Here is a 26,803-nt window from a genome sequence, read left to right as displayed (position 1 = left end):
ACCCTCCCTGAGGTCAAGCCTTGAAGATTCCCCAGGGAGGTGGTGTCAGGGAATGGAGGTTAGAGGTCAGGGCTGGAATCCTCTTCCCTGACCACCAAAAGGGCAGTTACTGGGGCGGCACTGGGGTGCTGTGCGCGTCGGCTCAAACCTCTGTCCCATCCCTGGGAAGGTGATGTGGCCTTGGGCAGAGGTGGATGCGGAGGGCCTCCTTCCGTAGGGTGCCCATTCTGGGTGCCATGGGGGCCTGGCAAGGGCCGCGCTACCCCTTTCTCCCTGGCTGGAGGCAGGAAAAGTCGGGGGCGGGGACGAAGTCATCCACAGTCGGCGTGGAACTTCTGGGACTTACTAAATTTATTTTTATCTAGGTATAGAAAATTAAAAATCCAAAGAAAGAAGCAGGGCAGGAGGACACAGGCCAGTGACTTCGCCCAGCGCTGCCAGGGGAGTCAGGCGGGGCCCCGCCGAGTTCTGCTGCTCACACAGGAGGGCCGAGGACGCGGCGGGCAGGAGCCGCTCCCCAGAGCCAGACGACCCCCGCCCTCGGCGCGCCTCGGGGGTCCCGACGCTGCAGCTGGAGGGGGCGGGGGATCCCCGTGCGGGCGGCGCAGGCGTCAGCGCTCTGCCCGCACCCACAGCGCGTCCGCGGAGTCCGCGGCCTCGCCCGCGCCGTCGGGGCCCTGCGAACTGTCCTCGGTGGCCGTGGCCGAGCGCGTGCTGTCCTCCCGCAGGGCCGGCTCGGGGCTGGTCGCGCGCTGCTGCTGCTCCTTGAGCTCGGAGTAGGAGCGCGAGAAGGTGTGGAAGATGGAGGTGACCGGGAAGGCCATGAGCAGGATGCCGCTGAGGATGCTGCTGAGCGCCACCACCTGCCCCGGCAGGCTGCGCGGAACCATGTCGCCGTAGCCCACGGTGGTCATGGAGATGACGGCCCACCAGTAGCTGGCGGGCACGCTGGAGAAGTCGCGGCGCGCGCCCAGCTCGCGCTCGGCCAGGTGCACCAGCGGCGCGAAGAGCGCCATGGCCACGCACAGGAACAGCAGCAGCAGCCCGAACTCGCGCGCGCAGCGCTGCACGGTCAGGCCCAGCGAGCGCAGCCCCAGCGAGTGGCGCGCCAGGCGCATCACGTAGAGCACGCGCAGCGCGCGCAGCAGCCGCAGCACCAGCCCCGCGCGCTCCAGGAGCTTGGTCCCGCCCGAGCCTGCCGCCAGCCCCAGCAGCAGGGACACGTAGAACGGCAGCAGCGCCAGGATGTCGATGATGTTGAGCGGCGCGCGCAGGAAGGCGCACTTGCTCTCGGCCTGCAGGGAGCGTAGCAGGAACTCGAAGGAGAACCAGGCCACGCACACGGTCTCCAGCACGAACAGGCTGCGGCACTTGGGGGAGCACTCGCCCTGCGGGGAAAGGGGACGTGGGGTTGGGGGCGCAGGCCTGTTGGAGGGCCGGGGGCGCTGCACCCTTCCTTCCCCAGGACCAGAGGCATTCCCAGGCCACCCTTCCCGCGCCAACCCACGGAAGCGGGTGCAAGGGATATTGACAAACAGGCCCAGTTCCTATTGGAAAAAAAAAACAAAATGAAAAACCAGCAAGATTTAATGGTGATCACTTCGGGCCTGAGAGCGGATGCCCTTAGCTGACCCAGGAAACTGGTGAAAATAATGTTTAAACCCTTGACCTTTTAAAGCCTTGGGAAATGATCTTAAGAGCAAACAGCAAACAAAGAAACATCTATTTATATGTGAACATTCTGTAAGAAAGAGCATTTGTGGTATCTGTGTCAAGACTGCATCCTCCTCCTCAGCTTGGCCAGGAGGAGACTCCGTGTGGAATGGCTGCAGCCACGGACACAGCCCTCCCACCCCCACCCCACCCCACTCCACCCCACCCACAGCTCCCAGTCAGGGGGCTTCTTCCTCCGGAAGGGACCGACATCACAATCTCACATTCTGCCCTCAGCTCCTGGGGCTACGTCCTTGGGGAGTCTGGTGGAGGGTGGGGCACCCTCCTCCCGCCCAGTCCCCACTCTCTTGGATGGGAGGCTGGCCTTGGGTGTCACGGGCGGGAGGCTGGCCTTGGGTGTCATGGGTGGGAGGCTGGCCGTGGGTGTGGCACACGGAGAAGATAGGACCTGACTGCCCTTGCTGCAGTGATTCCAGGCCAGGAGAGGCCGATGAGGTCTCAGGCTGCTGCCCCCCGACCCCCATCAAGCTCTCAGCTCCTAGAGAGGGAGGGTGTCATTCACACTGAGGCTTGCGCTTGTCCCCATCCCCCAAATCCGTGGCTCAGAGATTTCTGCCAGGAGGGAGATGCAGGAAGTAATCTCCTCTCAAAGGAACTGACCTCATTTGTAACAAAACATGAAGAAGCTTACACCTAAGGACACTCTCAACACGATCAGAGGTGGAGGTGAAGTGAATTAGCAGATTCATGCGTCTGCTGACCATGTAGCCTAGATGCAGGCTGGCTAGGGTGCTGGGGAACGAGGGGAGAAGGCAGCTGGCAGGAGCCCTCCTGGGGTCAGAACAATGTCAGGCACTCTCAGAAAGCAATGAGAAGGAGCTGCAATATGATCAGGTTGTAGAGGAATAACAGAGCTCTCAGCTGGCAACTTGGAGTTTTAACTACTGGGTGTGGTCAGTGAGACAGAGGAAGAGGTTGCTCCCCAAACCTTGTCATCCTAGGGTGACTGTGGCACACTGGTGCTGGCCCGACACAGAGACTGTTGCTGGGGAGGAGGAAGGGCGCACGGGCATCACGACAGTAACCCAGCCAGTCACCAAAAGACTAAACCAGTGAGTAACAGGCCCAGGATGGGGACTACCGAAAGGGCTAGAGTATCTTGTCTAAAATGTCTAGTGTCTAACGATGACAAGATATGTGGAAGAAGAGGAGGGGAAGGAAGGAAGAAAAAGAAAAGGAGAGGCCGGGCGCAGTGGCTCAAGCCTGTAATCCCAGCACTTTGGGAGGCCGAGATGGGCGGATCACGAGGTCAGGAGATCGAGACCATCCTGGCTAACACGGTGAAACCCCGTCTCTACTAAAAAAAATACAAAAAACTAGCCGGGCGAGGTGGCTGGCGCCTGTAGTCCCAGCTACTCGGGAGGCTGAGGCAGGAGAATAGCGTAAACCCGGGAGGCGGAGCTTGCAGTGAGCTGACATCCGGCCACTGCACTCCAGTCTGGGCGACAGAGCGGGACTCCGTCTCAAAAAAAAAAAAAGAAAAAAAAAAAGAAAAAGAAAAGGAGAGTATGACTCATACATCAGGAAGAAAGCAGGCAACAAAAACTGCTGTGAGAGTGACCAAATGTCAAATTTAACAGAATGAGATTTCAAAGCAGCCACTATCAGTATGTTCACAAAACTAAAGGAAGCATAAGTGAAAATGCCACAAATAGAGGCTGTTGGTAAAGAGATGGACATTTAAAAAAATACCCAAATGGAAATTCTGGAATTGAAAAGTGCAATAATTAAAATAAAAAAATTTAAAAATCACTAGAAAAGCTTAACAGTAGGTTTTAACCGGCAGAAAAAAGAATTAGTAAACATGAAGATAGTTTGACGGGAATTATGCTGAAGAACAGAGACAAAAAGAATAAAGCAAACAGCGCCTCGAGAAGCGCAGGACACCATTATATGCCCCCACATATGCATAATGGGAATATCCAAGGAGAGGAGAGAAGGGAGAAGAAAAACTATGCAAAGAGATAATGGTGGGAAAAAAAACCCTCAATTTATTAAAAACAATAACCTATATATCCAGGAAGCTCAATGAACTCCAAGCAGGATAAACACAGAGACCCACAGATGGACACATCATAATAAACGTAATGAAGGTCAAAGACAAGGAAAAAGCATGGAAGCAGCAAGAGCAAAATGAAGATCACTTAGAAAGGCACTTCACAGATAAACAGCTGATTTATCAGCAGAAACACTGCAAGCCAGAAGGCAGTGGAATAGCATATCCAAAGTGCTCAAAGGAAAAACACCCTGCCAATCAAGAATCCTATATCCAGCAAAGTTACTGTTGAAAAATTAAAGTAAAAAATAAACACTTTCCCAGGTAAACAAAAATTGAGAGAATTCACTGCTTAGCAGACCTGCCTCACAAGAAACACTAAAGAAGGTTCTTCAGGCTGAAAGCAGGTGACCCCAGATGAAAATGTGGATCGACACAAAAAGTGTTAGTAAAGGTTATTATGTAATTAGAAAAGACACTATAAATGCATTTTTTTCTTAACTGATTTGAACAGCAACTGTATAAAAATAAGATGTATATAATGTATTAAGCCTGCAGCATATAGAAATGTAATATACGTGTAATGTATTTGCCAATAAAAGCCCAAAGGAGGTGTGTGGGAGCAGAGGTGTGTGGGAGCAAAAGTTTAATGTTAGTCTAAGGAAATGACAGATAGTGAAGCAAAAGCAATAATTGTAACAATGTGTGTCACAACAATTGCACCAAAAGGGAGAAAAGTGAATATAGCTATACAGGCGTAACGTCTTCATCTCACTGGAATTAAGCACAAACCTGAAGCAGGTTCTGATTATTTATGGTAAACTCCAGAGCAAACACTAAAATAAATAATTTAAAAAAACCTTTAAAATATCATTAGTGGGTTGGGTGTGGTGGCTCATGCTTGCAATCCCAGCACTTTATGAGGCCAAGGCAGGTGGATCACCTGAGGTCAAGGGGTTCAAGACCAGCCTGGCCAACACGGCAAAACCCTGTCTCTACTAAAAATACAAAAATTACTTGGGTGTGGTGGTGTGTGCCTGTAATCCCAGCTACTTGGGAGGCTGAGTCAGGAGAATCACTTGATCCCAGGAGGCGGAGGCTGCAGTGAGCAGAGATTATACCACTGCACTCCAGTCTGGGCGACAGAGACCTCCTCTCTCTCTCTACATATATATATACACACACACACACACACACATATATTTATATGTATATATAAAAAATTAGTGCAATTAAAATGCTCCATAAGAAAATAACCAATGCAAAAGAAAGCAGCTAAGGAAGGATACAGAAACAACATGATCCGTGAGGCACATGAAACAGAAAATAAGATGTGGCAGACACAGACCCAACTATATCAATCATGACATTAGATATGAATGGAGCGAACAATCCAATCAAAAGCAGAGTGGGTTTTAAAAAATAATTGAACTAAATGTTGTCTACAGGAGACACACTTTAGATTCAAAGACACAAATAGATACAATGTAAAAAGATGGGAAAAGATGTATCATCCAAACAGCAACCACAGGAAAGCTGGAATGACTACACTAATAGACAAAGTAGATGTTAAAACAAAAAATGTTATTAGAGATAATATGTAATGATCAACAGGTCAATCCACCAAGAAGATAAAACCGTTAAAACATATGTACCAATGATACAGCAATAAGTAAATGAAGTAAAAACTGAACAGAAACTGAGAAAGAGACATTCCATAATAATAGCTGGAGACTTCATTACCCCACTTTTTAATTTTTATTTTTATTATTTTTTTTTAGACGGAGTCTCACTCTGTCACCCAGATGGAGAGCAATGGCATGATCTCGCCTCACTGCAACCTCTGCCTCCCAGGTTCAAGCGATTCTCTTGCCTCAGCCTCCTGAGTAGCTGTGACTACAGGGGTGCACCACTGTGCCCAGCTAATTAATACTGCACTTTCAATAATGGACAGAACAACTATACAGGCGGGTCAAGGAAACAGAAGGCGTGAACACCACCATGAGCCAAACGGACCTCACAGACACCCGTAGAACGTGTCACCCAACAACGCAATATACATTTTTCCGATGTGCACACGGAACAGTCTCCAGAACAGGACATATACCAGCCATAGAACCAACCTCAATACGTTTAAAAGGATAGAAATAATACAAGTATACACTCCATCCACAGTGTTAGAAATTAATGACAGGAAAAAAATTGGGAACCTCACAAATATGTGGAAATTAAACATACTCCTAGATAATCAAAGAGGTCAACCAAGAAATCAGAAGGGAGTCGGACTTGGAGATGAGTAAGAATGAAGACAGGACATATCCAGACTTACGTGGGGCAGCTAAAGTAATGCTCAGACGGCCATGCTCAGAGGGCCAGCGCAGCGGCTCATGCCTGTAATCCCAGCACTTTGGGAGGCCGAGGCGGGAGGATCACTTAAGCTCAGGAGTTGGAGACCTGCCAGGGCAACATGGTGAAACCCCATCTCTACAAGATACACAAAATTTAGCTGGGTGTGGTGGTGCACGCCTGCAGTCCCAGCTACTCGAGAGGCTGAGATGGGAGGATCCCCTGAGTCTTAAGAGTTGTGGCTTCAGTGAGCCCTGATGGCGCCACTGCACTCCAGCCTGGGTGACAGAGCGAGACCCTGTCTCAAAAATAAAAATAAAAAATAAAATAAATAAATAAAAAGAAAAAGTAATGCTTAGAGGGAAATTTGTAGCTGTCAATGCCTATAAGAAGAAAGATCCCAAATTAAGAAGCTAACACTCCACTCTAGGACAACTGGGAAAACAAAAGTAAATAAAATTTAAAGCAGGCAGGGGAGGGAAATAACAGATGAGAGCAGGAACTCATAAAACAGAGAAGACAAAACCCATAGAGAAACCAATGAAACCAAAGGCTGGTTCTTGGAAAAGATCAACAAAATCAACAAATCTTTAGCTCGTTTGAGCAGAAGAAACAGAGAGAGAAAATTCCATTTACTAGAATCAGAAATGAAAGTGGAGACGTAACTCTTGCCCTTACAAACGTAAAAAGGGCAATAAAGCAGCACTGTGAATAATCGTGTGCCAACACAATAGATAACTTAGGTAAAATGGATCCATTCACAGAAAAACAAACTACAGAAACAGGAGGAAGAAACAGAGAATCTGCACAGACCCATCACAGTGAAGAGGCTCAGCCAGAAACCCTCCAACTACCCACAAGAAAAGCCCAGGGCCAGATGCTTCACTGAATCCAACCAAACGGTCAAAGGAGAATATGCACAGCCACAGAAAGAATGACGTCTTGTCCTCTGCAGCTGGAGGCCATTATCCCAAGCAAATTAACGCAGGAACAGAAGACGAAATACAGCATGTTTTCGCTTGTAAGTGCGAGCTAAACGTCGGGTGCTCATGGACATAAAGATGGCAACAGCAGGCCCTGTGGACTGCCAGGGGGAGCAGGAAGGAGCAAAGCCTGGAAAATGTGCTGTTGGGTGCTGTGCTTGGTACCTGGGTGACAGGACCAATCCTACCCCAAACCTCAGCATCACACAATATGCCCGGGTAGCAGACCTGCACACGTGCCTCCTAAATCTAAAATAAAACCTGAGATTATTAAACAAAAAAATAAAACAAAATTTTATTCATAAAAAAGGAATTAATACCAATACCAATTCCTCACGAACTATTATGAAAATACAGAAGTGGAGAGAAGGCTTCCCAGGTCAGTCTGAGGCCAGCATCACCCCGATACAAAAACCAGATGAGGTATCACAAGAAAACCACATATGAATACCGACGTTAAAAGATTCAACAGAGTGTCAACAAGCTGAATCCAGCAGTGTAGAAAAAGAATCAGACATCAGGACTGAGTGGAATTTATCCCAAGGACGCAAGGCTGGTTTAACATCTGAAAACCAATTAACGTAATACATCATATCAATACTACAGAAAAGAAAAATCACACGATCACGCCACTGATGAAGAAAAAGCTTTCGACAAAATCCAACATCTTTTCATGACAGAAACACTCAACAAACAGGAAACCGCCACAAAAAGGCATCTATAAAAACCCACAGCTAACATCACACGTAGTAACGAAACACTCCGTGCTCCCGTCCGTTCAGGAATGAGATGCTAACGCCTGTTCTTGTCACTTCCAGTGGACTCTGTACTGGATGTTCCGGCCAGGGCGATCAGGCAGGTTAAACAGAATGTGCAGAGACACCTGCTAGGCCAATGACAAGGTCATGTCGGTTCACAAATGACAGGACCTCGTATATAGAAAATCCTTAGGAATCCACTAAAAACACTCTTAAAACTAGTGAGTTCAACAAGGTTGTAGAATATGCAACAATAAGCAAACATCAATTTTATCTCTATACACTCACAATGAACAATTAATGTAATTCCACTCACAACAGCATCAAAAGGAAGAAATGCATCAGAATAACTAACAAAAAAAACAAAAACAACTCATACTCTGATAACTACAAAACACTGCTGAAAGAAATTCTAAATTTTGACCATTCAATAGGGGAAGAACAGTTTATCATCAAGCGGTACTGGGGTGCCTTGATGTCCACACACAAAAGAATCCAGCCGAGTGCTTACCTGAACCATATGCAAAAATTACAAAAAAATGGACCAAACCTCAAAATGTGGGTGCCAAAATTACAGAACTCTGAGAAGGAGACATGGGGTAAAATCTTCATGACAAAGGACTGGCCAAGGGCTATGAGCTATGGCATCAAAAGCACAAAAAATTGATAAACTGAACTTCATAAAAATTAGAAACGTTTGTGCCTCGAAGGACAATAGCAAGAAAGTGAACAGACAACCCACAATGGAAGGAAGTATTTGGAAATCGGATCCTTGATAAGGGACTTGCATCCAGGATAGATAAGAAACTCTTACAGCTCAACAATAAAGACAACCCAAGTTAAAATTGGGCAACGGAAGGCCAGTGCGGTGGCTCATGCTTGTAATCCCAGCACTTTGGGAGGCCAAGGTGGGCAGATCATTTGAGGTCAGGAGTTCGAGACCAGCCTGGGCAACATGGTGGAAATCTGTCTCCATTGAAAATACAAAAAAAAAAATAGCCCGGAGTGGTGGTGGACGCCTGTAATCCCAGCTACTCGGGAGGCCAAGGCACAAGGATTGCTTGAACCTGGGAGGAGGAGGTTGCAGTAAGCTGAGATCACCTGGACGACAGAGACTCAAAAAAAAAAAAAATGGGCAAAAGGTCTGAACAGACATTCCTCGAAGAAGAGCTCTGAACTTTCAGGAAGGACATGAAAAGATGCTCGACATCACTGGTCATCAGGGAAACGGGAATGAGAACCTCACTGCGGCTTCATACGGAGGACGCCGCTGTCCCAGCCCCACTGCAGCCTCATAAGCAGGAAGCCACTGTCCTAGCCTCACTGAGGCCTCATAAGGACGGACACTGCTGTCCCAGCCCCACTGCAGCCTCAGGGCCGACCCAGCCCCAGAGCTGGGCTGGGGGCCTTCTCAAGAGTCTGCAGCGTGTCAGCATAGCTCGTAGAAGCCCCATGAACCGGTCCCAGCACGTGCCCCAAACGTGGTCCCCACCCCATGGACAGGGCTGAATCTGGGCCTGGTAGGTGCTCCCCACAGCTTCTTCCACCCCTGAGGTCTAGGTCTGGGTGCTCCCCGCGGCCTCCTCCACCCTCCCTCCCAGGGCCTAGGTCTGGGTGCCCCCCGTGGCCTCCTCCACCCCCGAGGCCTAGGTCTGGGTGCTCCCCACGGCCTCCTCCACCCCCAAGGCCTAGGTCTGGGTGCTCCCCGCGGCCTCCTCCACCGAAGCCTCGGTCTGGGGCATGGGTTTTGTCCTAGCATTTTAAAAACTGTGGTAAAATACATGTAACAAGACACCATCTGAACCGTGTTAAAGGGTGTTAAATGCATTCAGAATGTGTGGCCTTCATCACGTCTCTAAGGCAATCACCCTGTGAGCCCGAGACGGTGGCCCCGTCAGATGTCCGCTCCCCATTCACCTCCCTCTGCAGCCTTCCCTGACCACAGACCACAGTGAAGTCTTGACCGACATTCAAGGCGGGTGGGCTTCTGTGTGGATCCCTGGCTCCAGTCCATTCCCGAGCCTCACGGCTGTAGGAAAAGTGGGGGAGCCAGTCCCCGGGCCCCGATCCGTGCCCAAGGGAGACCCTGCAAAGCCCCTCCCACCTGGCAGGGTGTCTGGGTGCAGGAGGCTCTTGGGGCAGAGCTCAGGGGCCTTGGCGCTCCAAACCACTGGGGCTGTGAGCCCTCGGGACGCCAGGCTCCGGCATTCATGGTGTGTGACATGGTGTGTGAGCCCCAGGGAGGCTGGATCCAGGTTTGAAACCCTGACGCACCCAGCCGGGGGGGAGGGGCATTGGGATTTGGGTGGTTAGAAAGTTCTCAGCTCAGGAGGTGCCCAGGCCCCATGTCTATCTCTGCGCGGCGGTGACCAGGAGGTGGCAAATTCAGGCTGGAGCTCGAGGCCTGTGAACCTTCTGACACCTGCTGAGAGGAAGCAGCACCGGGCATCTCAGCACAGGTCGGCCCCAAGACAGCCCTGTGGCTCTGAGCCCAGTACGTCCTGGAAACAGCCTCGTGGCTTCTGGCCCAGGGCAGCCTCCACCTCTGCCTCTGCTGTCTCAGCGTTTCTGTCCCTGTGTCCTGTCCCCATTTCCCCACAGGCATCTCCCTCCTGTCCCCTCCTATCCCTCCCGAATGCCCCCTCTGCATGTCCCTGTCCCCATGTCCCTCCGTGTCCCCACAGGCATCTGCCTCATCTCCCTTCCTGATTGTCCCGTCCCTATGTTCCTGTGACCCTATGTCCCCATGTCCCTGTCCCTATATCTGTCCCTGTGTCCCTCCCTGTGTCCCTGTCCCTGTGTCCCCTCAGGCATCTCTCTCACATTCTTATGTCCCTGTCCCCATGTCCCTATGTCCCCATCCCCATGTCCCTGTCCCCGTGTCCCTGTCCCCGTCTCCCCACAAGCATCTCCCTCGTGTCCCCTGGGTGTCCCTGTCCCATGTCCCCTGGCAGGTCACCAGGTTGCACACCCAGGACTGAAGCCAGGCAGGCTGGCCCCAGGGCACCGTCCTAACCACTGGTCGACGCTGCCTTCCACACGAGCCCTCTGAGGAATCTGTGTCCCTGGCGGGGCTTGGGGACCGGCGGGGCAGGAGCACCTGGGCTGTGTGTCCTGAATGTCCCCCCCCCTCCCACAACGAGGAGGGACCGGGTGCAGCTGTACTCAGGGTCAGAAACCGCCTGGACCGGGTCTGCCCGTGGTTAGAGACCACCTGTGGAGCCACAGGTGGGACAGTCGGCGGGCACGTTTCCAGAACTTTCAACCCAGAAAACAGACCCTGATTGATCAGATTGGATGCATCTGGTCTACTTGCCTAAAAATCAGGTCAGAAAAAAAGTCTACATTCAGCCTGGCTCACCCAGTTTTGAGGCCCACACAGCCCCCGCCCTCTAGATTTGTTTGGCTTTTTTGTGCGTTTTAACAGACATTCAGGGTTTTCTGTGGGGTCCCAGGGCCGGCTTCTGCCTGCCTTGGCTGGTCGGGCACCTTCAGACCCTGCCCCACAGCCCTGGGCTGCTCCACGATGTTCCCTCCGCTGTGCAGGACCCAAGGTCGGGGCTGGGTGGGGGCTGCAGAGCAGGCCCTATTGGCAGCTTCCACCCTCTGCTGTCAGGGTGGGGTCTGTGGTCTCGGATTCCAGGGCTGGGGACTGTGAGGGGTGTGAGCAGGACCCCAAGAGCTGGCCAAGTGCTTCTTTGGGGAGGGAAAGTGGACCCCAAACTCAGAGATCAGTGTGGGCCTCCCAGCCCTGGTGTCAGGACGCTCTGATTATCACAGGTTTCACGGATGGTGTCTCGGCTGCCTCACCGACCCGCACGCTGCTGATTCTATGAACGTGAAAAGCGAGTTTGCTCCCACGTGCAGGAACCTGTGGGCAAACCGCTCCCAAGTTCCTGGGCCCCAGGATGAGCCCCCCTGAGGAACACAGAGCCAGGCAGACCCCTGCCCCTGTGGCTCCCCCATCACAAACACACGCGTCTGTGCGCCTCAGGTGTGCCCGGTCTCTCTTTGGAAACCACAAGCATTTCTCAGATCTGGGTAGAAAACATGAAGCGACGATGAAAGAAATCCCAGAATCTAGACTTCCTGCCCTATGGCCCGGGGAGCTGCCGTGCCCAGGCCCAGATCCAGCCTCCTCCTCTGCCGCATCGGGACATCACAGCCTGGCTCTCCCCCAGGGACCCAGTGGCTGGGGCTCCATCCCACTGGGGGAGCTGAGGAGGGGAACCAGCCAGTCCCTGCCAGGTGGGTGCTAGCACAGAGGTGCTCTCACCAGAGGACAGGAATCCAGCAGTGGTGGGGGCTGCAGAGCTGAGGACCTCCTTTAAGGACTGAGAATGGAAGTGTTTGTCATTAGGAGGGACCTAGATGGGGAGAACTCTCTTGGGGGTGCAGGTGTGGGGCCCACAGGCAGGGGCGGGAGGAGGGCTGAGAACAGGGACATGGCATGGGGAGGGGCATGAGGACGGAGGCCCTGCAGCTTCGGTGCTGTGCTGGGGAGCTGAGCTCTGGCTTCACGCTGGCAGAGAGAGCTCAGCCTGTGCCACCGGAATTGGAGGCGGGAGGCTGGTGGGAGAAGAGGGCCCAGCCTCCAGGAGGCACTGGGAGAAGAAAAGATGGCAGGGCGGGGGTTGGGATAGAAACGTGAGGATGTGGGGACTGACTAGACAGGGGTGAGGGGATGGTCCCCACCCAGGCACACCTGAGTTGGGGGTTAGTGGGCCGGGCTGCGTGGGGTCCTGATGGACGTGCCTGTGGCAACGCCGGTTAAATGGCAGAAGGCGCTGCAGCCACCAGGACAGGCCCTGTAAACGGCATCATCCACTACCACCAAAGCGAAAACCAAAACACGCCTGCTGGGAACGCCGTGTTCTCATGGCCCGCGTTCGCTCAGGACACCTGGAAGTGGAACAGCTGGTTTCTCAGACACACAAGCACATCCTCACCTTTACCAGACAGGCCCCCACTTCAACGTTTACTAGAAGCTGCTGAGTTGCTCCCCAAGCAGCCACACACACTCAGCCCCGTCCCCAGCAGACAAGTGTCCCACGGGTCACAGTCACAGCCAGGGTTCTGGGACCCACGGTGGCCCGGCCGGTGGGGTATAAACTCGTAAAACTCTGTACTGACGTTTTTTAAAAGCCTTCAAAGACTGCGCGCACTTTGACCTGGAAGTTCTACTTTGGGGCGTCAATTGTCAGGGAATGTCACAAATGGGCCCAAAGATTGATGTAAAAGGACCTGCTGGCTCATCAGAGCTCAGCTTTATGGGAATGCACAAATCAGCGTCCTGGAACCACCGCCACCGCGAAGACGCAGTGCGGAGACGCGGGACAGTTCCCCCAACCCGCAGTTCCCTGCCTCAGCGACAGACCCGGCCCGGCCCCCAACCCCAACCCCAACCCCAACCCCACCCCTGGCTTTCCCAGGTATCCCGCAGGCCATCAGCGTGGCTTCCCGACCTGGCCTCTTCGGCGTCCGGCCTCTGAGCTCACTCGTGCTGTCCCGGGCCCCCACCGTCTGCTGCTTTTCACCGTGGAGCCGGCCTACTGTGGATGCCCCGGGGTTGATCTGGCACCGGCCATCAGCTGCTTCCAGGCTGGGCTGTGATGAATACAGGGGCTGAACACTCGCTCCGTACGTGACACACGCTGTCCTTCCCGCGGGTACGTCCTGGGCGTGGGGCTGGTGTGCAACGAGTGCAGGTGTGCCCGGCGTCCACGCTCTGCCGCAGTCTCGCCACGCCACGGCCTGCAGGGCCTGAGCCGTCCAGCCGTGCACCCTCCTCTGCTGCTGGTTCTTCGATCAGGGCCCTCCTAACGTCCGAGTGACAGCACCTGCGGCTGAACCTTGTATTTCCCTGGTAACAGTTCAGGCTGTATCTGCCCATAGGCGTGTCCTCTTGGCTGAAGTGTCTGTTCGAAACTTCCGCCCCTTTTTAAATCAGGTTGTTTTCTTACAGTTGGTTTATACGGCTCTGTATATAGTTTAATTACAAGTCTTTGTTAGATATGTGATTTACAAATATTTTCTCCTAGTCTGAGGCTTGTCTTTTCATTCTCTCAGTCTTTTGTGGACAAAAGTCAAAAGAGGGTTTTAAATAGAGATGGGGGTCTCGCTGTATTGCCCAGGCTGGTCTTGAACTCCTGGGCTGAAGTCATCCTCCTGCCTCAGCCTCCCAAAGTGTCAGGATTACAGGCCTGAGCCCCCTCGCTAGGCCAGAAGTTTTAGACTCTGATGAAGTGCAGCCTATCCGTTTTCATGTTTCACGAATCACATATCTGACGCCACGCTTCCTTACTCCCCATCAGCAAAGGCCATCTCTATGTTTTCTTGTACAAGTTTTATAGTTTTAAATGTTGTTTTATGTTTAGGTCCACGGTCCATCTCAAGCTGAATTTTTGTATAAAACGTAAGGCATGGGTTGTGTTTTTTTAAATATGGGAGTCCAGTTGTTGTAGCCCCATTTGTTGACAAGACGAGTCTTTCTCCGTGCCAGGCCTTTTCACTTTGCCAAAAGCCGGCTGGCCCCATTCGTGTGGTTCTATTGCTGGACTGTGTCCATGGCCCCACGCCTGTCCTCTCCCCACACTGTCCTGCTGTGGCTTCAGAGCAAATCTGGAAAGCAGGCGGTGTGAGTTCCAACTGCTTCCTTTTCAAAATGGTTCCTAGGCCTCTCCATAAAGATGTCAGAATCAGCTTGTAGATATTTGCAGGAAAGGGGATTCTGAATGGGATTTCGGTGGATCTGGAGAGGGACTATGGGGAGGGTGGACACAGTCATACTGAGTCTTCAACGCATGAGCACTGCAGGCCTTCCGTTGATTTCGGTCTTCTTTATCAGTGGTTCTGTAATTCTCAGCACGTAGATGGTGCCTAGACCTAGGCTGTGAGACTTGCATGTAAGCAATTCATGGTTTTTGCTGCTATTAATGAACTTTAAAAATTTTGAATTCCAACTGTTCCCTGCTAGCAACTCACTCAATTTTCTTAAGCTTTTTTGTGGGTTTCTTGAGAGTTTGTACATAGGCAGTACTCTTTTCTTGCTTTCCACCCCTATGCCTTCTACTTTCCTTGCTTCACCGCTCTGTCTAGGACTTCCAGCACGGTGCTGGCTAGGAGTGGGGAGCGGCCATCCTCGGGTTGGTCCCAATCTTAGTGGGAAAACATTCCATCTTTTGCTATGTATGTTGTTAGCGGTAGGTTTTTTTGGTAGATGTTCACTATCAGAATAAGGAAATTCCCTTCTATTTCTACGTTGCTGAAAGTGGTGTTTTAAAAATCACGAGTGGATACTGAATTTAGTCAAATGCTTTTTCTACATCTGTTGAGATGAACAGCCGGCATTTTTTCTTTGGTGCATTAATACTGTGAATTACACGGGTTGGTTCTGAACACTGAATCAAGCTTGCTTTCCTGAGAAAAACCTCAGTTGGTCGTGACGTGCTGTGCTTTTAATGTCTTTACCAACCCTGATTTACTGATGTTTTGTTGAGTTTCGCACGAGTTTGTGGGAGATACTGGTCTTTCTTTGTTCTTTCCTTGTCCTGTCTCTGGTTTGGTATCAGAGGAGTGTTGGCCTCTTGGAATGAGTTGGGAAGTGATCCCTCCTCTTGTATGTTTCTGGAACAGACCATGTAGAATTGGTGTTATTTATTCCTTAAATTTTTGTTAGATTCACCAGTGAAACTATGTGGGCCTGGAATTTTCTTCTTGGAAGGTTTTTTTTTTTTTTTTGAGATGGAGTCTCGCTCTGTGGCCCAGGCTGGAGTGCAGTGGCGCGATCTCAGCTCACTGCAAGCTCCGCCTCCCGGGTTCACGCCATTCTCCTGCCTCAGCCTCCCGAATAGCTGGGACTACAGGCACCCGCCACCACGCCCGGCTAATTTTGTTGTTCTCTTTAGTAGAGATGGGGTTTCACCATGTTAGCCAGGATGGTCTCAATCTCCTGACCTCGTGATCCACCTGCCTCAGCCTCCCAAAGTGCTGGGATTACAGGCATGAGCCACTGTGCCCAGCCCCTGGAAGGTTTTAAACTATGAATTTAACTTCTTTAATTAGCATAGGATTATGTTATTTATTTCTTCTTGAGTGAATTTTGGTGACTAAGCATGTTTTTAATCTTTTTTTTTTTTTTTTGAGACGGAGTCTCGCTCTGTCACCCAGGCTGGAGTGCAGTGGTGTGATCTCGGCTCACTGCAAGCTCTGCCTCCCGGGTTCACGCCATTCTCCTGCCTCAGCCTCCTGAGTAGCTGGGACTACAGGTGCCCGCCACCACACAGCTAATTTTTTGTGTTTCTAGTAGAGATGGGGTTTCACCATGTTAGCCAGGATGATCTCGATCTCCTGACCTCCTGATCCACCCACCTTGGCCTCCCAAAGTGCTGGGATTACAGGCGTGAACCACAGCACCTGGCCTAATTTTTATCAAAGTAATCATACATATAATTTTTAAAAAACTTGATTAACACTAGACAGCTTATAAGAAAAGGCAGTTTCCCATCCCCCACTCTTAAGTCCCAGTGGGAATAATTTTTAAATTTCTGATTATTTCTTCTGACATTTACTTCCCTACTTCTAAATGCTGAGCCGGCCATTTATTGGCATATTAATGTTCTACATTTCGGTGACTTTGTAGAGTTGAGAATCTGGGTCTTCCACACACCCCACCTTCAACCACCAGAACGGTAACCTCTTTCCTGCAGGCATTGTTACATTCCATTTTTGGAGTCGGGTAAGTCATGAGCATTTACCGTGTTAAGAAAACGTGAACATGCTCTCTGCTGAGCCGAGTCGTGCTCTACAATTACATTTTTTTTCTCATAGGATGTTTTGTTTCTCCTGAAGTTTTATAGTTTCATTCCAGAACTGCTTAGGGCCACCTGCCCACCACCCAGGGGTCCCCTGGCTGTTCTGCCTTTGGTGGGACCTCGTTTCTTCCCTGTCACCATGGAAGCTGTTAGAATATTCTCCGTTCCCTGAAGTTTCAGGATGAGATGCCTTGGCACGTGTGCATTTCCATTCAGCGTAGGGGATTCATGCACCGGTCTCACCGACGGGTCACTCGGTCAGCAGCAACTCTGCAGGCAGACTTTAACGCTTAGCTTCCTAAGTACTGAGAGAAAATACTGACTCATTTTACTATGAATTTGTAACAGTTTGACTTTGAACTGAATTGAGGTTTATTCTTTTCACTCATCTACAGAAAAGGCCTCTTGCAGTCAAATGAAGACAGAAAAGCAGAAGAATATTAAATCTGTATCAGGGAACAAACTGTTTCAAAACAGCACAACAGCCCACTGCCTAGAATGTGCTCGTCTGGAATTATCTGCACGGAAGCAGACGTGTCAACTCGATTTCCTGTTCAGCCTGTGTTAACTCGTTTTGTGCCCTCGTGTCTGGAGAACATCAGCACAGCTTCCCCTCGGCCTTCTGCGCTCTCGCCCTCCCCTGGCTGAAATGAGCCTGGCGGTCCCAGGGCCCCTGACCACAGCGTATTCTGAGGTTTCCTCTGAGCACGGTGTTCTGTGCCAAACACCATGAGAGGCGTCTGCAAGAAGGGCACGGAGTTGGTGGTCCAGGCCTGGCACGGCTGGTGCCCGAGAGCGAGCCCGTGTGGTCTGCAGGTGCCAAGGGTGTCGCCAATGATTCACCCGGCTGTGCCGAGAGAGGGGCCGGCCCTGCCCTCAGGGCACTGGCACCACAGACACAGGTGAGCAAGCTAGTCGCTGAGGGCACCACTGCCTGTGGATGCAGAAGAGGGCATGCTTCCCGGGACAGAATGGTTCCAAGTCATGAGTTACAATTCAATCGGGTTGAACAACAGCTCGGCACCTGCAGCCCCTGTCCTGGCCCTTGGCCGCTGTTTTCCCACTGCTGTTTCCCAGGAGCCACAGCCGGCACAGCAGTGGCCACGCCCGGGGTGACCCCTCTCCATTAGGCACTCTGCACCCAGCCCAGCCCCGCCAAATGCCCAAGCAGCCTCCTTGCAACTTTCTGCAGTGCCAGCCCGATCACACCTGCCTGTCAGGGCCTTTCCACAGCGCCAGCCACCACCTTGGAGACCCCAGCTGATGCCTCAAGGACAGAGCACGCCAACCCCAAACCCAGCCTCAGAATGACCCGCAGACAGACAGCTGCCATCTGAACCCACCACGTTTTGGGGAAGCTTGTGCAGTAGGAGAGAATCAATTCTGGGCTGGGCCCCCCGCTTTGCACTTTTCTCTTTGTTCTCCAGAATCCACCGGCTCATCTTCGTACACATTTCTCTAGATTTTAAAGATTATTTTGTGAGAGTCCAAAACACCCGCCAGGAGGCTGACTGACGCGAAGTGTGTGTGTTAATTTGGGGAGTGGCCTCCCCCCTCGGGGCCGGTGTGCCCTGTTCACTCATTTCTACGCCTCCGCTGTTGCCGGGGCTGTTCCCGGTAGACACAGAACCTCTCTTGCTAAGATTATTCCTAGGCCTTTCATATTTTTGTTGTTATGGTGACCAGAATAGTTTTTCTATTAAATTTTCTATGACCGATGGCATAGAGGAAGGTGGCTGATTGTGGCGACTACGCAGCTTTTCTTCAATCTGCCCACAAACGCAGTTCAGAAGCAGAATCCCCACCTCAGCCCGTGATGGGGAAAGGTGGGTGGAGCTGTGAGGGCCGAGGATTCCCGAGGCAGTCAGGAGAGCAGCCCTGCCTGGCCTCTCGACCCCATGCTTGACCTGAGGCTGTAACTGCATCAGCTGTTCCCTCTGGGAGGTTCTGGGGCAGGCGGCTGCCCTCGGGACGTCCTCGTCAAGGCCCTGAAGCTGCCAGAAAACGTGTCTGACTCTTCAGTGGCCTCTGGGCATGAGCATGTCACCGACAAGGATGTCCCCTCAGCAGCGAGGCCTGCGCCTCTTACAGGCTGGACCTGGACGCCGCAGCCGCTGCCTTCTTTGGGCTAAATCCCCTCCCGCCAAGTCCCAGGCGCCTCCTGGCCGAGTGCGGCAGCTCAGCGGACACTGTTGCCAGATCGAACCACAGCTGCTCTGCAACCTCCCCTGCCTTCCTCCCAGACTCCTGTTTTCCACATCGCAAAGTTCAGATGCTGCGAACAGACACTGAGGACATGGGGTGTGCCAGGCTCCCAGGAAAATACTCCTGTCCAGGGCTCACGGCCGGACAGCTAGGGCCGGGCTCCCCAACGCCCCTTACAGCTGCACACAGGCCAAGCGTGGGCCTGGATGTGCTCAGAGGGACCAGTGGCTACGCAGAGGAGCTGGGCAGACTGACCGGAGATGGCTGGAGGGGCCGGCGGCAGGAGCGGTGCCGTGCGCCAGCACGGGGAGTGACACGGGGAATGGGAGTGTAGGGGAGGCCCGGGGAGGTGGGGAGCACACAAAAACCCCTGCAGGGCACAGAACTGAGAAAAAACAACAGCCCGGGAATAAACAAAGTCCACAAAGAAGAAAGGGGAAGTCTCCCAAGTGACACGGACGGACAGGAGGCAGAGAAACGCTGGGTGGAAGAGGGCAGTCCCCAGCAAGGGCCTCAAGCCTGGGACCCAGGCCCAAAGTGAGAACTCGCATTCCTGTTTTCCTGCCCAAGTGCTGCCCTTTTCCAAAACCACCCTGGCCCACCCTGCCATCCATCCTGTCCCCAGGCCCCACCGGCAGAGCTGCCTGGCTTCTTCCTAGCAAGTCCCTTTGTGAACCTCCGCACTCTTTCTGCACACCGACCACTCCTGCTGTGTCATCAGAGGAGGACAGCGCACGCCGGCTCACGGAGTGGCGGTCCCCACCCCACACACCCTCCCCACGGCCGCCGCACAGGGGCCACACAAGCCAGCGCTTCCCTTGTTTGCAGAAGGGGAGAGAGACCTCACTGTTTGATTCTCTGTGCTGAGCATTGTCTAAAGCAAGGCACGTATTCAACTTAATCTCAACAGCTTTGAAGAATCTGCATTTGGTGAGGCTCAGAATGGAGAGAATGTTTCAAGCCCTGCCGTTGTCAGAGCCAGAGCTGGACGGGAGCACGGGTCACACTCAGGGTCTGAGAACTGAGCCAGCCCCCGACTGAGCCTCGTACTGTGGCAAGAAGAGAGACCGGAGACCTGGGAGGGATTTTATGGAAAAAGAATTGGCCGGGCACGGTGGCTCCGCCTGTAATCCCAGCACTTTGGGAGGCCAAGGTGGGTGTATTACCTGAGGTCAGGAGTTCAAGGCCAGCCTGGCCAACATGGTAAAACCCAGTCTCTACTAAAAATACACAAAAATTAGCCGGACATGGTGGCGCATCTGTAGTCCCAGCTAGTCGGGAGGCTGAGGCAGGAGAATCACTTGAACCCGGGAGGTGGAGACTGCAGTGAACTGAGATTGCGTCATTGCACTCCAGCCTTGGTGACAGAGCGAGACGCTATCTCAAAGAAAAAAAAATACTGAAGCTTTGAGGCTTTTATATCAGGGATTTTAGCTTTTTTTTTTTTTTTCCCCCAGACTAAAGTGAAAATCCAAAACACAAATCTTCTCTGTTTTCCCCATCAAATTTGTGCAGGAAGCAGAGCAGCCCTTTATCTTCATCCCCCGCCCAGTGGGTTTCTAGGCCCCGCTGTTTGCAGGTCTCCACGAGCCTCCGCAGGGTTTGATCCCTCGACAGGAGTGCCGAGGGCTGCGAGGGTGGGCAGCTGGCCGCAGGCACAGGACCGCTGCCATCACCGGGCCCTGCCCGCCTCCCAGAGCTCAGCCCAGCGGCACCGTGCGGCCCCAAAGCAGCTGGCCCCGGTGACCCATCTGCTGTGGGTCTTCACTCGGTGCTGGCAGGAGTTTGCTGCCAGTGTCGCGGTGGCAGACTGCTGACTGGAACCTGCCTCCCTGGTAAAGGGCAGCCACAGCTTTGCCTAGGCCTGTGGCCTTCGGGTTAGGGTGGTGCTACTCGCCCCTCTGCGCCACAGACGTCCAGGCCAATGGGACGCAGACGGACGCAGAGGCTCTGCCAAGGCATCACAGGGGGCTGCCTTCCCCACTCTCTTCTGCCCCTGGGTGGAGACTGGTGGTGTGGGAGCCTCCTGGGACGCGGGGCCACCGGCGGGTCCTGCCCTGCCCACTCGACGCTGCTGCAAGACGGGGTGCCTGACATCCACCGAGATCCCCAGGTTTGGATCTGTCGTGGCCCTAACACAGCCCCTGTTATACCACACAGATGGGAAGGGGCCACGGCCCAGTGCAGCTGCCCTAGGGAGCCCCGCTGCCTGCTCTTGTTGAAGAAATCAGCTCTGAATGCAGAACCTGCCACCCGGTGCTCAGGTCCAGGACAACTCTGACTGCAGCTGTAGGGACAGGCCACACCCCACGTCCCGTCCACGCCCTGCGTCTGTCCTTGCCGTGCAGCCAGTCAGGGCTCCAAGGGTCGCCCACAGGACAGGCTGCGACAGACACAAGCACGTTTCGCGCTGCTGGGAGGTGCGATTTGTCGGCTCGTAAGGCTCAGCCTCACGCAGGTGCAGGTGGACAGAACGCTCCCATGGTGGACCCCAGAGGCCTGTGCCTCACATGAAGGCTGACCCTCCCCAGCGCAAAGGACTCCTCCTGCCTGGCCACAGGCTGGGACCTTTCTCCTGCCCCAGGCTCGACGGAAACCACAGCTCTTCCTGGTCTCTCGGTGCTGGTCTTTGGGCTGGAACTCAGACCCAGGCTCTGCTGGTCTCCGGCATGCTGACTGCAGCGTGAGGCCTCCAGGACCTGGTGAGCTGACTCCTGCCAATCAACCACACCCTTTCATCTCGCACCTCCAGGGAACCCTGATCAGCACAACTCGGCATCTGCAAAGCTCTCGCTCTGCGAGCTGACACGACTCGGTGTCTGTGACGTCTGCCCACGTGCAGAAGAAACTTGGCGACCAGCTTTTAAAGCTGTTGCAAAAATGTTCTCAGTGAATTCAATGCTTCAAATCCCAGTCATGAAATCTATAACTAATTATACTGCTCTTAATTTAATCATGTGAGTTTAAAAGAAAAAATCAATTTACAGAGCCAAAAATCAGCCTGAATGTACAAGGAAGCAATGGATTTTGAAAAACAACCTCCAGCCACAAACCTCCACCAACAGCGGGCAGGCAGGTCTCCAGTGGGCGGAGCAGTCTGTCCCAGCCTCCAGCTGGCACGTGGGTGCTCACACCGTCCAGGCCACCCGGCAGCCGCCCGGCGCAGAGGGAGCGTGCAGCTCTGCAGGCACGGAAACTGCCCCCAGCCATCCCTCCAAAGCGCTCGGGATCCTCACAGTGGGTGTCACCAGGCCACATCCACCGGCGGGAAGCCAACATGGGTGCCGTCCTGACCACGGAGAGCCCACGGGACCCCAAAACCACACCACGTCGTTGCAACCATCACCTAACCTCACCCCAATCACACGTTTCTCGAGACACCGCTCCCTGCCGATTATCCCACAGCCATTAGGGCCCACGGCAGCTGAAGCTCGTGATCCTGTCTGTCTGTTCACAGGGCACCTTCGGCGTGGGGGGCCTCGTCTGGGAGCAGACGGTGGGGAGCAGAGAGGTGGCTCAGCCTCCTCTACACAGCCGTCCACAGCCTAAACTCCCGAAGGCCACAGACTCACTGGAGGTCCCACGAGGGCAATGGGGAACACAAACGGTGCCCACCCACACGTGGCTGGGGCCCAGAGGTGGGAGGTCCCACCCGGCTGAGCCTCTGACAGCTGGGAACGGGTGGTAACTCCCACTCCAGCTCTGACCTCAGGCCCGTCCGTGTCCCTACAGCCTGGATTACAACGTCCAAGCCAGGGCTGCGGGCCATCCCATGTGGTGGCGGTGGAGGTGTCTGCAGGTCGTGACCACGGGTGACCTCTCCTAGGAAAGATGGCAAGGTTGGGGGTGCAGCGGGGGTGTTTGGGTTTAGGATATACTTTTGGGGGGTCAGAGAATTCAGGATAACTTTTGGGGCCACAGATGTTTAGGATTTGGTTTGTAACCTCTGTGGCCACAGGCAGGATAAACAGTTGAGCAAATCACCTGAACGCCTGGCCACAAAGATGCTGTGGGTTTGGGACAGAACAGATTTTCTCTCCTGGGAAAGGCCCAGCAATGGAGTGAATGATCCCACAAGACTTCAGGCAGAGGACGGAGCCTGCTTGGACAGTGCAGGGCGGGCCAGGTGTCCACCTTCCGGTCCCCACGGCCGTCCCAGCGCACCTGTGGGCCAGCGCGTCTCCTGTGGGCTCGGACTCAACAACTGCCCCCAGTCCAGGCAGCCCAGAGCCAAGCACACACTGACAAAGCCGGGTTCTCAGGTCCTCAGTGTTGCTGGGGACACACGGGCATGTTTTGCTCATAGATAACCGAGGCTTCCTATTTCTTCAGCACCCACTGTGTGCAGCGGACCAGGCGTTTCCATGGTCCCCGTGCCAAGCCTTCCCCACACGGAGCTGCTGCCCCTGCGCAGGTCGCAGCCCAGGGTGGGAGATTCAGCAGGGGGCAGGCACTGAAACCAACCAGCGCCCTGGGCTTCCCTCATTCTCTGAGGCATCCAGGAGACCCGGGAGGCTGTCCTGGCTGGACTCTGGCTCGGGGCTCTCCCGAGTGTCTGTAGAGCTGTGTGTAGGGGTGCTCACGGCTCCGGGACCCCCACCCCTGCACCTGGGACAGCACCGTGCTCGTGGGAAACGCTGCAGAAGCCGACCCTGTGTGGCGGCCGGACTCAGCCTTCAGTACGTAACCCATCAGACCTCACATTTTGTCAGTAACACCGACTAGTTCTCAAGAACTCGTTTCCCGACAAACGGCACCAAAGCGCCTGCACCCACGTACTCTCCAGGGAGCACTGGAGAGTCACGGTCCCACTGCCATCCCTCAGCGGCTGGCTTGGGATGGTCGGCCAGTGACTTGGCTCGTCTGAGGCCTGAGTTGGGCTGGGACTTGCACTGTCTGGGATCCAGCATGTATTTAATTACAAGTTGGGCTGAGCGTTTTTTCATGGGAATCACCAACATTTTATGGTTCCCCACATCTCATCAATCAAGTGGACAGAAGGTGACGTCCTTCGCCAGCCCCTAGCTGGACGCTCGGAGGTGCCCTGGCTTCCGGTTTTGTTACATCACCAACACGTCAATTCTCATGCTTTGAAATATTCTCTTAGGACAGGGGTGAGGACCATCTTTTCTTGGCTCTTCACCCACACAACCGAATCGCTTCCGAAAAAGACCTCGGTCAGCAGAAGCTGCAACGCTCGGACACATGTCACCAGGCCCCACGTGGAGGGCGACTGCTTCTTACCTGGACAAGCGATTTAGGGGCGCGTGCCAGGAGTGTGAAGCGCTGGGTGCCATGGAGCCCAGGGTTGTCCCTGAGAGGATCTGGGGTTTTGGGGTGCAGAGTAAGGATCAGGGCTGGTGTTCCTGGGGTGGCTTCTGTAGCTGGAGCAGCCCAAACTTCTCCCATTCTCTAACATGACACAAATGAATTTTCCCTCCTGGATATTCAACTGAGGACAGCCAAACACTCAAGCACCTTTCGGAAGCACAGTCAGGACCTGGACCTCATGGGGACGACGGGGGAAGGTAGCCGGGCCGCCAGGCACCCAGATTGCAGGCAGCAACTGACTTCCAAACCTGCATTTAAGTCAAATCCGCACTCGGGCCGCCACACACCCAGACTGAGGGTGGCAGCCGACTTCCAAACCTGCGTCTAAGTCATGTTTGCACTCGGGCCGCAGGCTTGGGTCAGTTCAGCTCCTTGCTGTGCCCTTCAATGACGAGTGTCCCCAAGGCGGGCAGGGCCTCTGCGGTGCTGACGGTGGGTGCTCTGCCCTGTGAGGGGTGGAGGGGCCTCCACGCAGTCCAGGGAGGCTGGTGCCGAGGGGAGGGGTGCCCGACCCCCACCTGGTGGGTGCCCTGCCTCCTGGTGTGGTCGTCGGAAAATGCAGGGAGACTTTTTCAGGGCAACACTCAGCTCCGCCCGTTCAGACACAGTCACAGCCCTTTCTCCATGAATCTCACCACTCCAACAACACAAACCCCCAGGCCTAGGGCCCAGAGCTCACGGTTCTTCCCCAGACATGACATACACTGGCAAGCTTTCGCCTTCTCTTGTCTCCTCATGGTAACATAGATTAACCCACAAGGTCACACACTTCTGCCCAGGCCTTCTCAGGTTAGTGGGACAGGACGGACAGGGCAGGAAGTCTAAGACAGGGGCAGGAAGATCCACACCCAGATCTCAGCACCCAGATCTCTCAGCACCCAGACCTCTCAGCACCCAGACCTCAGCACCCACATCTCTCAGCACACAGACCTCAGCACCCAGACCTCAGCACCCAGACCTCTCGGCAACCAGACCTCTCAGCACCCAGACCTCAGCACCCAGAACTCAGCACACAGACCTCTCGGCGCCCAGAACTCAGAACACAGACCTCTCAGCACACAGACCTCAGCACACAGACCTCAGCACCCAGACCTCTCAGCACACAGACCTCAGCACACAGACCTCAGCACCCAGACCTCTCGGCGCCCAGACCTCAGCACCCAGGCTTCTCAGAACACAGACCTCTCAGCACCCAGACCTCAGCACCCAGGCCTCTCAGCACACAGACCTCAGCACCCAGACCTCTCGGCAACCAGACCTCTCGGCAACCAGACCTCTCGGCGCCCAGACCTCAGCACCCAGACCTCTCGGCAACCAGACCTCTCAGCACACAGACCTCAGCACCTAGACCTCAGCACCCAGACCTCTCGGCGCCCAGACCTCTCGGCACCTAGACCTCTCAGCACATAGACTTCTCAGCACCAAGACCTCAGCACCCAGACCTCAGCACCCAGGCCTCTCAGAACACAGACCTCTCAGCACCTAGACCTCAGCACACAGACCTCAGCACCCAGACGTCTCAGCACACAGCCCTCGGCACCCAGACCTCGGTTCCACAGCCAGAGGCCTGCCTGGCCCTGGCACTGTCCTCCAGCCCTGGAACAATGCGGTTGGGTCTCCGTGGTCCAGAATGACCAAATGTCACACAATTCTCTAGGCCCCGGATACCCAATACTTTAGCTCCACGTTGTTCAAACTTTGAGGAACTGATGGGCTAAGCAGTTCCAGCGGAGGCCTGTGGAGGGGATACTGCGTGTGGAAACCGAATGTAACTTGGAGCCTCTACTGTCTCCCGCTGGGGGTGGGGGTTGGCCAAGATCACCATCAGCTGCGCTCCCTCGGTCCGGCGGCCTCCAGCCCCGCCCTGGCCCACCCCGGCCCCGGCAGCCCCCAGCCCGGTCCTAGGCCTTGGCCATGGCTGCCTCCGGCCCCTTCCCCCACCCGCCTCCCCGCACCCAGACCCCAGCCCCAGCTCCGGCCCCGGTCCCCGCCACCCACGGCCGCGCTCACCCGCTCCTCCTCCGCGCGGATGTCCGGCATGGTGCTCAGGCAGAGGCCCACGGCCGTGACGGCCACGAAGGACACGGACACGCAGGCGAAGAGCTTGCCCGCCAGCCCCGAGTGCGGGTTGTCCACCACGTCGCGCAGGCGCCGCCGGCCGCGCTGCAGCCGCCCCCGAGGCCCCAGGGCGCGCGCCGGGCTCCCCTGCGCCCCGAGCTCCGCCGGCCCCGCGCGCGCCTCGGCCGCTTCCTCCTCTCGGCGGCGCAGGCGGCGCAGGCAGCAGCGCTCCAGGCGCGCCTCGTCGATGCCCCAGTAGGCCAGCTCGTCGCGGAACGCCAGCGCGCACGGGCCCCGCAGCAGCCGCAGCTTCCCCGCGCGCAGCAGCGCCACGATGGCGCGGAAGGCGCACGGGCTGCGGTCGAAGAAGAACTCGTCGCGGCTCACGTCGTAGTCGTCGCACACGCGCAGTAGCTCGTCGTGGCCGCGGCAGGCGCGCAGGCGCTCCAGGCGCGCGAGGGGGCATCGCGCCAGCGCGGCCCAGGCCAGGCGCACGCGGCAGCCGCCCACGTTGATGATGACGTGGCGGGCGCGGGTCCCACCGCCGCCGCCGCCCGCGGAACAGGGCCATGGCTCCAT

General features: G+C 54.5%; 1 protein-coding gene across 1 annotated transcript; it reads right to left on the bottom strand.

The window, feature by feature from the left end:
- Positions 1 to 351: 351 nt before the first annotated feature.
- On the bottom strand, positions 352 to 26,803 carry KCNG2 (potassium voltage-gated channel modifier subfamily G member 2). The gene is made up of 2 exons (XM_025365544.1): positions 26,177 to 26,803; positions 352 to 1,388 (listed from the first exon to the last, which is right to left on the bottom strand). Exons 1-2 carry the CDS (start codon positions 26,801 to 26,803, stop codon positions 612 to 614), a joined length of 1,404 nt encoding a protein of 467 aa, XP_025221329.1. The 3' UTR covers positions 352 to 611.

This window comes from Theropithecus gelada, chromosome 18, assembly GCF_003255815.1.
Source record: "Theropithecus gelada isolate Dixy chromosome 18, Tgel_1.0, whole genome shotgun sequence".
NCBI lineage: Eukaryota > Metazoa > Chordata > Mammalia > Primates > Cercopithecidae > Theropithecus > Theropithecus gelada.
Note: the sequence above shows the minus strand (reverse complement) of the source record. Positions and strands in the feature narration are given on the sequence as shown.